Below are 11,246 nucleotides of genomic sequence, written 5' to 3'. Positions count from 1 at the left end.
TTAATTCCATTTACTAAATTTTATCCCAAAAGAGCAACATTTCATTATCAAACAAGTTAGGAAATTTATTTTAATCCAAGTGTCCACAGGAGCATAAGGATATATGATTTGCTATATCTCCTCAAATGATTTATTTCGCAAAAGCTTAGGTGTTTTTTGATTTTTTACTACCAAGTCACTGGGAAATGATTCTTCAGAAGCAAGTGAAATAAAAGCAACCTATAACACTTTGAATCCCTACCCAGACACCAAAATTACCACACTTACTTGAAAAAGTCTCATTTCTCTTAAAATAGTGTGCTCAGTTTTTGTGAGCTTGCTATCATTTGCTGAGATACTGTAGAAAGTCCACAAATGGTCAGACATAAATAAGCACATCTTTTTTACACATCCATACAAAATATATAATTGGAAGAGACAACTAAAACCACAGAACCATGTTTGTGTGTGCTGTTAAAACAGATTTATTGTTCAAGTTTCTTTTTTAAAAAAAATCATTTATTTTAACAACACTCAGCACGATAGACAAGAAGCTTTTATGATTAAGATTAGTTCTGGACTGCTTTTCTGAAAATAAAGACTTTAGTAATTCTGCTATTTTCTGTAGCAGGTAAGCATTCTAAAATAACTTTTCATTAGCTCAGGAGAACTGCCACTTATTTGGAGTATGGATTAATGCCCAAGGAACACAGCAGCCAGAAGAAAACTTTTCAAGGCATCATGGCCCGGGACAACATGCTATTTTACCAAATGTATCTCCACTAGGTGCATGACTGGGCTCTGTGAAAGACCCTTTGCTGAAAACACATAATTTTTTGTTTTGGCATGAGAGCAGACTAAGGAAACAACAGAAGAAAAAGTTAAAAACAAAATACTCTTGCTCCAAAATGGTGATAGTCCTCTGTCTAGCTTCCAGCTGTCTTGAAGATGAAGTCCCTTATGAGTAAAAATGCAGAGACATCCCATTTTGCAAAAAGAACAGCAGCAGGACAACCCCCACTTCATTTCATTCCTGTCACTCAAAGATAAAGCACAAGGAATGTCACTGAAGCTGCCATTTATTAGCAAGCACTTCCCAAAACGGACCACCTCTAGTGTCCCATGCCTTCAACACCTCTACAATGAAACTGGAGGGCTATACTTGTTCACATACTACCTATCATTTTTATAACTTCAGTGTTATGCTGCCCAAGGATTTTCTGTTTGCTGTCTCTAGGCTGCTGGGTTTACTTGATCCATTCAACTAAGTCTCCCTATCGAAACACTAAAAATCAGCCCAAATTAGTGTCTGTAGCATAGGGAACAGAAATAAATATCTGCTTTCTACACATATCTAGCAGGTAGGGAGGCAAAGCAAATTTTACTTTGTTCTGTCTCCTAACAAAATTTGTGTGTGTCAGTGAAGAAGCTGTATGTTTCTTTGGGAGTGTTCCTCTGGTGCCCTTGCCATTTCTTTGAGGCAGACACAGGGGAAGTAGTGGTGCTGATGAGAGTGAATCAACCCTTCGAGACGTGTAATGATTTCATAGTCAGGAAGAGCCAGGCTGGCAATGTTGAGGCCCAGCATCCGCGAGACCACCTCTCGGAAATCTGTCAGCTGCAAGATCAAACAGAAAGGAATTACTAATACATTAAATACCAAGCAAAGGGGATGCCTAGAAGAACATATACATATATATACAGATATATACATGTATATGTGTATATATACACATACAAATATATATACATATATATATATACATACACGTATATATACATATACACAAGCATTTGTATTAGCAGAAATAGCAGGAATCATCAGGAATTACAGGAATTTCTGCTGTTGCTCAATACAGAGAGCTGAAGAGGGCGGAAACAGCCTTTTGGGACATGTATCAAGTAACAAAACACGTAAACAGCTGAGGTTCTAACAGACAACTGGAAACTCCAGTGGGCACATCTCACAGCACAGGCTGAAGTGCTGGTGCTGACCTCAAGCTCCTGACCACAGCCTGCCACCATTCTCCTCCACTCTGTTTTTTTTGTGAAAACCACAGCAGAAAGGAGGAAGTTAGAAGATAGGTGGAGGTTTGGCACATCCTTTGGTCTGACCCTGACTTGGAATCAGGATGCAGCCAAAATTCAAGATGCAGCCTGGGAAACACTCATTTTTCTTCTGCGCATAACTGCTGAAAATATGTCTTATGAAAGGTATTTGGCAAAGTAATTCAAGAAACCAGCTTTTTCTCCAGTTCCAAATGGACAGTTATACACAAGTAATTGTCATCAGACTCATTCAGCAACTAAATTAAAAGCTTAAGGTCAGATGAACATGAATGCTGATTTACTCTTTTCAATTCACAGTATGGATCATAATAAATCAAACTTCAATGCCTCTTCAATGGACAATGCCTTAATACCCCATATCATCAATACACAACTGAAAGAGGAAAATGTTCCTATTTGAGGAAATATGCTTGTCTTGCTGTCTATTTGAGTGTCAAGATCCCTATTCCCAAGCATGAGAGAGACTTGAAATGTCACAGAAACATCAAAACCATCAAGAAGCCAGGCTAGAGCTCTGGTGTGGCAGCACCCTCACTCCACCAATCATGCTGACAGTTAATGGTAAGGAGGAGATACATACATTCCTGAAAGGGAGATAAAAGTACTCCCAACATATGTGTCCAACCTCAAGAATACCATGCAGAACTCTAAAGCAGTTGCAACATCTGTGAGGCAACCCCCGGAAAACAAGGTCTGTTTCAAGACTTTGACAAAGACTTTTTCAATCACAATACAAACCCTGAGGAGCTATCATGAGTTCAGAAAAACATATGGAAACCCAGACAGGACAGAAGGATTTGAGAATTCAGACCCAGCTATCTGGCTTAACCAAAGCAGTGCTATGTCTTGGATGAACTGTTGGAACAATGTAACACCAGAAACCCCCGCGCTCCCATGTATTGTCTTCAAAACACAGTCAGAAGATCACTGATATGGGACTCTGGCAGTGTGCTAGTAAGTACAATTTGGCAGAAGCTAAAGATTTTTTTAAACATCTGGATCACAGACAGAATGAGCAGGCAGCAAAGCTGGATTTTTTTCCATAGAAACTTATTGTTAAAATATCAAGGCAGCCCTCTGCAAAGAACCAGTCTTGGGATGAATTTATACAAGACGTTTATACAGCAAATCTAACTGATCCCCTGGGAGCACATTAGGGCCTGTGCTTTGCACCAAATTTCTTTCTCTAGTATCTGTTCAACTTAATTAGAGCAACTGTGAGCAAACCAAACACTACAACAATGTATCAAATGCAGTCAAATTAAACTTGATGGACTGACACAGTTTATTGATCTGACAGGATTTTGCCAGAGGGGATACAAATTAAAGCCTACACACAATCATCTCATGCTTTATTTCTGATAGGAAAAGCAGGTCATAGCTATGCTGAATGAATAATATATATGTTAAGAATTGAGTAACTTTCATCAGCAAATAACCTAAACTGGAAAACACAAAGAGCCCTTAAAGAAATCCTTAAAATCACTCATTTATTGCAATTTTAAATTCTGGATTTTTTTTCCCCATTTTAATGGAATAACACTTAGACAAAAAACTTTTCTAACTGTTATATTGTGGTATATAAAGTCCAGTACAGGCAACGCTGTATTTCAGTGAAAATGCGGATAAAAGATTGACAACAAAAATAAATTCTTCCCCATAACCTGACAAAGAGAGCCATCACTCTTGGATGCAAAAAATGCCCCACTAGCAGACATCAAACTGGCTTTTAAAACTCCAAAAAAAAGCAACAGACAATACACACTGCAAGACGCCTTTGCATGTCTCACATGGGGCAAGGTGCTCCATACATGATTAGACTGCTAAGTGCGGATATAGTACTGCAAGCACATAGAGTCATAGAACCATGGAATAGTTAAGGTTGGAAAGGACCTTAAGATCATCTAGTTCCAACCCCCTAGGGACACCTCACACTAAACCATGTCACGCAAGGCTCTGTCTGACCTGGCTTAGAACACTGCCAGAGAGGAAGAATTCACAACTTCCTTGGGCAGCCCATGCCAGAGCCTCATGACAACAACTTTTTAAAATCCTGCACTAAAACATATAAGATGTAGGGAAAAAAAATAGATGAAAAATGTATTTCAGCTTTAAAAACAATGCAACATAGGTATTAAGAACACAACAGTTCTCCTGAAATACTAGAAGCTAATATAAATACCACCTAACTCTCTATATAAGACTTTCTTCAATAACAGTTAATACTTCCCAAGATAGGCACAACTTAAAGCAAATGAGAAAAATAATAAAAGATAAACATCAGTAAAGATTCAAAACCAGAGGTTTGCTATGGCAGTAAGCACTCCATTTTCTTTGCACCTTCCATCCAGTGAGCAAAACTATCTGAAGTAAAATTGGAAATTAATGCAATTTAAAGCATTAACCCAAGATATTAGGAGGTGGAGCAGAAGCCAAAAACACACACTAACGTTTAGTTTTCATGCTGCACCTACAGAAAAATAAAAGGGGTCTCATTCCAATAGAAAGAAATAAAAAATAAGGGAGGGTGGGGGCTAGGAATGGAAAAAGTCCTTATAACAAAACCATTAAAACTCAACCAAAACATTAACATTCATATTCCAAGTACTACTGAAAATAAGGACTTGAGTTAATTTCATACAAACAAAATATATTCAGATTTTAATCAGCAGTTGACTGTGGTGGTCATATAATGATGTTACCAATCTCTGTGAACATCCTTTTGTCATAAGTCATTATATATACTCTTTATCTAGGCTTATTAAAATGAATGCTGGTTATGCTGATATTTATTTATATCCAGAAATATGCAACAAGGATATATGAAGTCAGGAAAGTTTTCTGTTCACCCCACAGACAGAGGACATCCAGTATGAATATCTGTAAACTTACAGTTACTCTTGCAAAATTTCAATATATCCACTATTTCCCCACCATATATCCCTTCTAGCAATCTCTACTTTTTTGACTCTTCATGTATAGCTTCACTTCTCTGTTTTTCACTCTGCAGTATGATTTAATAATGCTTTCAACACAGGGGGTTTTATTGGTTTTATATGTCTGCTCAAGAATATGCACACTTGGCTGCTATTCGCTACAGCCACCAGAGCTGACCATTAGTCCTAAAGCAGGCTGTCATTCTGGCTCATAAGCATGAGCTAAAATTTCCTTCACAAAAGTTTTCAGCACAGCTGGATAGCTGCTCCGCCTATACCACCACATTCTTATATTCTATGACAGCTAGCACTTGTCAAATACTTATACACCTACCTGTCTCTCCCTTTTTGCTAATTCTGCAAGGGCTGTTTTAAGCACCTTTATCTCACTGGTAACCGCTTCTAACATATTTTTGTTTTTTTCTTTATCTTCAGTAGCTTTACGCTCCTTTAAAAGAAGTTCTGATTTGACAGAGGTGAGTTGTTTCTCAGCCTTTTCTTTCATTCTTTCCAATTTGCCTTGAGATTTATTGAGTTCTTCTATTGTTCTGTTCTGCTCCAAAGTTTTAATCTGCAGTAACATAAAGTACTGTCAAATTTGTCAAACTTTTCCACCTACCACAAGCATATAATAAAAACTTCAGGAGTAGTTATGAATAAGCATTTTAATGCAGTTTCTTATGGGTTCTTGTTGAAATCACATGTATGTGTGTACTGAAAAGCTGTTAGAGGAGACTGGTCAATTTTAACTCAACAGATTTTCAATTCAAAAACAGTTAATTCTCTGAAGGTTTTGTGAAAAGCAGTAACTAGACACACAATAACCCACAGTGAGAGTTCACACTCTGCTAGTATGAAAAAGAGTTGCCAAATGTTTTGCTGGTAAAAATTCTTGGAACATGCACCTAATTATCCATTTCATTCCATCAGCCACAAGACACAAACTCACATAAAATCAATATTCTTTTCTTCCAGCAGTGGCAAGCTACCAATGACTGAACACTACTTGTGTTCTTGAACACAAGAACAATGAAAATTTAGCACCTTGTTTTATGCAGGAAAACCTCTTCCCCCTTCCCTCCATACTTATCAGAGTAGATCTTCTGTGAGCAATGTATGGGAAAATGTAGGATTATAGTCATATCAACAGGACAGAAAGGGATGCATGTAATGTATTTTTCTTATGCAAGCCCAAAAATTGACATTGTGCTTTATAGATTCTACTTAGTATAACAAGACAAATTGCAAAATAAGAAAAAATATTAAAAATATTAATATTTAATATTGTATTTGCTTTCTCCACCTACATGGTTTTGAGCCGTGTTCCATGAACACACTTACTTTAAATGAACTCCAGCTGTATCTAACTGGAATAGAAAAATGAACTGAATCACAAAAGTAATCTTTTAACTCACCTTAAGTTCATTGGTTTCAGAGAGCTTGGCTTTGAGATCAGTGTTCGTTTCCCTTGCCAGATCAAGCTGCTTCTGTAACTTCTCTATCATCTTATGTAACTTTCTGACAGTGAGATTGGCCTCATCCCTCTCTACAGCTAAGGCGGTCCTTACTTGCTTCTCCTCTTCCAACTGGGTTATTTTCTGCCGCAGAATGTTCATGTGCAGCTCTTTGCTTTCAAGTTTTTCTTTCTGAGTCTTCAACTAATTTTCCAAACACAAGGATATTTGAAAAGATAGATGTGAAAGACAATGGTACTACACAGATCACTTTGTAAATTTAATCCCTGTCTTGTATATTTAACTTGAACTCCTATTCCTCTCTTGAAAACCCTGTAAAGCAGTATAAACACATATACAAAACTTGATACCTTTTATATTACCAATTTATTGTGCTTCTCTATCCCTGAATTTGTGCACTACCTTTTAGAATGAATTTATTTATGGACTGCACCCTATTCGATCATTGTGCATCATTTATAACATCTGACATGGCCTGAAGTATAGGATGCTAGTCAAAAGCAAGAGGTAAGAGAGACTGATTAAAGAAATAGTGGTTTCAGTGGTGGCAGTTTAAGATATTTCCATCTTTAATCACTTAATTAATGCTAGTGTGCAAGAAGGAGAATCAACATACAGAAACAGAAAATCTCTAATCCACTGCTCTCATCCACTGGTGGATACAACACAAGGTCCAGCAGCTTAATTTTGTAACTATGGTGCTCAGGGAGCTACCCATTTTCAAAAAAGCCTGAGCTGAGCTGTCGGGCTTTACTCTAGAACTTCTGAGGAGTATTAACATACATACTATACCCCTCCTAAAGAGCCAGTTGCATCCAGAGAAAACACAGTGTTGTTTTAAACCTTAAACAGACCTAATTCTAAGCTCTAAAACAATCTGACAAACCTAAAACCTGAAGTTTTCACTTTTTCATGACAAAGGGGCACAGTCTTGTTGAAAATGTTGAAATTCCTGGTGAAGTACAACCTACCAGATTCTAGAGAAGTTTGTGTAAGATGCCCCCCTTCCCAGATAATCCTTTTATATTTAAATGTCAATGGTAGTTGTTTAAAGAAATATATTATAAATGTGTATTAAAAAGTATATATATATACACATGAATATGCGTAAATTCACACATTTATATAAGTTGTGAAAAACAGTATTATGTATTTAACTGATTTGTGGTTTTAGTTGGTTTAATATACTCTCTGCACAGTTTGCAAATGTTTGGGTTTTTTTTTAATGGAATGGACATCTCTGAAATTCCTTGTACATACATGAAACACCAACCTACTTCCTCTAGCAAGCCACCATAAAAATATAACCGTAACAATGCTTATCTTTGAAACAAACAGTAATAACATGCCTTTTTTGCTTACCTTCCTTCTTAGGCTATACGCCATAGTCTTGTTTTCAATCACTGCATCACCTTCCAGTTTCACTAACTGTTCTACCCGGGCTAGAATTGTGTCCACATTCATATCAAATCCAACTTCTGCTGCTAGGCTATCCAGCTTCATCTTCTCATTAAGTTGTTCCAGAAATTTCAGGTACTAAGATAAGATGTGGAAAAGTGGGTAAAAGAATAACTTCATTAAAAGTCCTGAAGTACAATTTAAAAGCAGTTCCCCTTACAGTAGCAACCAACTATAGCTAAGTCTACTATCCACAAGAAATAGGATGCTGAAATGGTATGTTTATAGTACACACTCCCAACACAACTGCAAATTCTCCATTTTTCCTTTTTTAGTCAACAATTATTTTGTTCATAAATCCCCGGACCTACTGTATTTATGTTGTTAGCAAGACCAGATTCTTTTTTTTGCTCCTCTGCAGTAAGAGCACTAGGTATGTGTGTCTGCTTTTGGCTCCAGTTCCTGTCTGTGGCTCTGATGCTGTACATGGCCATTGGCAGGGGGAAGTTTTTAAGGACAGGCACATCCTAACCAGTTACAAGTGCTGTGGCTGCTCACTGCTGTGAGCATTAAAACAGATAAAACTGGCACCAGGGATGCCATGGGTGAGATACAATGTAGTCTGAGGAGACACAGGAATGTCAACATGGTCAGTCTTTTGCCCTTCTTTGGAATATCAAGTTTTAAAGATAACAGTTAATGGTTTTCAAATTGCTTTAGAGATTATTTTAATTGCATCTCCATTTGGTTTACTGATGTGAATACATACAGATATAAAATACTATTTAATCTGGTTTTTTCCTTATTTTGTCCTGCCCTACTAGCTCTTTAAAAATTATATTCATTCCCTGGTCTCAATTAGCCTCTTTTGCAAAACCCAAAGCTGTCTTTCTCACTAAGAATTATGTTTGCCTACTTTTGTTGCAGCCCATAATCAAAAAAACAACACTACAAACTATTTCCATAATTGTTGCTAGAGCCCAAGACAAAAAAAAAATAGCGAGAATCTCTTTTCTGCTTCATTATGCTTCTGGTTCAAAAAGTTAAAAACAGCAGCAGAAGAAGAAAGCACTAAGGTTGTTCATTAACAGAAAAAAAAAAATCATTACAAAAATTTCTCTATTGCAGCAAAATCTAGTGAGAAATTAAGAAGCCAGGATCACACTTTCTTTACAGAGGGGGCAGAAGGGAAGGATCAGCTCCATTTTCTGATTTGCTTCCGATGTGGTGGGTGTTTCATTCATAAAAGTAATTGTATTATAGACAAATGCAAAACAGCCAGCACCAAATTGTTGGTTCTTTGAAAATTCAACTTTCTAAGCATTGATCTTGGCCTGGTAACATGCTACAAGTTTGTCTTTCTTCGCTATATGGGATTGCTGGTTTAGCTTTCCAGGTACTATGTCATTTTCACAGTCTTGGTATGTGGATGTGTTACAGACTAACAGTGTGTTGATTCTTACAATTAGTAAAAAAATCCTGGTAGTCTTGATAGTCTAAGGATATAAAAGAATCAAGGATTGAAAGACCTTGAAAGAGTGCAGGCCAGATGATATATTAGACAAAAACTGAGACATCAGAAAAAGCTTTGAGATCAGAGGAACTTTGGAGGACCTCTGATATCTTCACAGAAACTTCTTTTAATCCAGTTGGGATTTTTTCACATTTAAATGAACTTTGAACTCAGAAGCTTAGCTACTTTTCTAACTAAAACTGCTGGTTAAAAAAAAGATATTATACACCCTACATGATGCCTGACTTTGCTAATTCATATTACTTGCAGTACTTTGAGTAATATTCCTGCAGATCAATGCAATGCAATTAGCTGTGTCTCTGTCTTTAGTGACTTTTGTGTCAAAGAAAATAATGCATGCAACTACTTTTTGTTTCTCAAGCTTCAAGCCATCCTGCATCAGATCTACAGAGAGTAATTCCTCTTCCAAGTGTTTCAGTTGATCCTGGAAAGTCTCAGAACGTTTCTCAGCTTTCCGGCTCTGCTCCATAGCTTCTTGGTACAATCTGGTTTGATTTTCCAGAGCTTCAGTCAATTTAGCTATTTGGGTTTCAAGCTGAGATACCACCTAGGGAGTAAGGAAACCAACAAAATATATGCAGCTAGGTAAGTATGGAAAGGTTAGAAAGATATGAAAGATGCATCTTCAAATTGTTAAAAAGAGGGTAAAATACCTGTCTTTAAAATACAAGCATTTAAAATGCAAGCATTTAAATCTGCTGTAACAGCAAGGAGAAAATGGCAGAAGTGATAACATGTGAGACACCCAAAAGTGAACCTCAAAAAACACACTTAAGACAACTGACTAAAAGGGTCTAATATCCATAAAAAGATAATACAAGCTAATTTATACACAAACTTTCCAGAGATGATAGCAAAACAGGCACACCTGGCAGTCAACTAACACTCTTCAAAATAAGCCAATAAAATCACTAGTCTATCTAGGAGCTGAATGGAAAAAAACAGTTAAGTGGTTTAGAAAATATATGCAGTATGTAGGTAGACTGTAGATATGGATAACTAAGTCTCAGAGGAGTCATTAACTGTTAAGGGATGTTTAACTGAAAGATTTTGCCAGAAAAAAAAAATACATTAATATTAATTTCTGTAATCTAGCAAGAGCCCAAGGCTAAAGGATAAAATCCCACAACACAAAACTAGATTCACAACTAATGTCTGAAAACATTTCTAGCTCTACAGTGTTAACTTTGCAACACCTACACATAATGCCATGGTTGTTAAATTGTAAACTATTTCTAAATTAAATGCTTTAAAGCATATGATTAGCGAATTCTGAAAGACAATTCTATCAAAAAAGTTGCTTGCTTCCTTCCCTCTTTCCCCTTTCTCCTCTTCTTACTGTCACATAATTATTGGGTTATGCAATTAATTACGTTGCATTTGTAACTCAGTGTTCAAACACTCATCTCCATGCAGTCTCTTCATTTTACACATCTGTTTGCCTCCTGTTAATAAAATAAACAATAGGCATACAAAACTCCCATTAATTTTAATGGCAAAAAAAGTTTCCCACTTAGACTGCAATTAAATATGAACAATAGTTTGCACCCAGTCCGCCTAAAAAAACACTGAGAGATTACTGCTGCTCACACAGTGGTAGAAACACTGAACAATAATAATGCTGCAAGAACACACATATTTTGTGCTTTTCTGCATGATATATCTCTCAGCAGGGGAAAGAAAAAAAAAAGAAATAAAAAACCTTCAGTAATCCACAAGTCTTGTGCTGCTGCCAGAGAGCCCAGAGTCCCTTTACCAGGCTGCAAAGCAGCCCTGGGAACAGCCCAGCCGCATGGGTCTTTGACAGGCTTTAAAGATCCATAAACATGAGAAGGTGAGGCATCATACCACAGG

The 11,246-nt window shown here is 36.8% G+C and overlaps 1 protein-coding gene across 2 annotated transcripts in view; it reads right to left on the bottom strand.

Moving 5' to 3' along the window:
• Positions 1-563: 563 nt before the first annotated feature.
• The window catches only part of CCDC170 (coiled-coil domain containing 170), a 31,765-nt gene continuing 21,082 nt past the window's right edge, over positions 564-11,246 (bottom strand). Inside the window, exons 6-10 of one of the 2 annotated variants that reach the window (XM_057405846.1) lie at positions 9,739-9,939; positions 7,823-7,996; positions 6,401-6,643; positions 5,320-5,556; positions 564-1,597 (exon numbers count right to left, since the gene is read on the bottom strand). In XM_057405846.1, coding sequence (XP_057261829.1) covers positions 1,397-1,597; positions 5,320-5,556; positions 6,401-6,643; positions 7,823-7,996; positions 9,739-9,939 — 1,056 coding nt within the window. In that variant the 3' untranslated portion in view covers positions 564-1,396. The remainder of the gene's footprint in view (positions 1,598-5,319; positions 5,557-6,400; positions 6,644-7,822; positions 7,997-9,738; positions 9,940-11,246) is intronic. The other variant, XM_057405855.1, reaches the window with a different exon arrangement.

Source organism: Pezoporus wallicus, unplaced genomic scaffold (genome assembly GCF_028554395.1).
Source record: "Pezoporus wallicus isolate ANWC-B61680 ecotype Strahan unplaced genomic scaffold, APGP_CSIRO_Pwel_v1 contig_3817, whole genome shotgun sequence".
Lineage (NCBI taxonomy): Eukaryota > Metazoa > Chordata > Aves > Psittaciformes > Psittacidae > Pezoporus > Pezoporus wallicus.
This window is presented reverse-complemented; position numbering and strand designations above follow the sequence as displayed.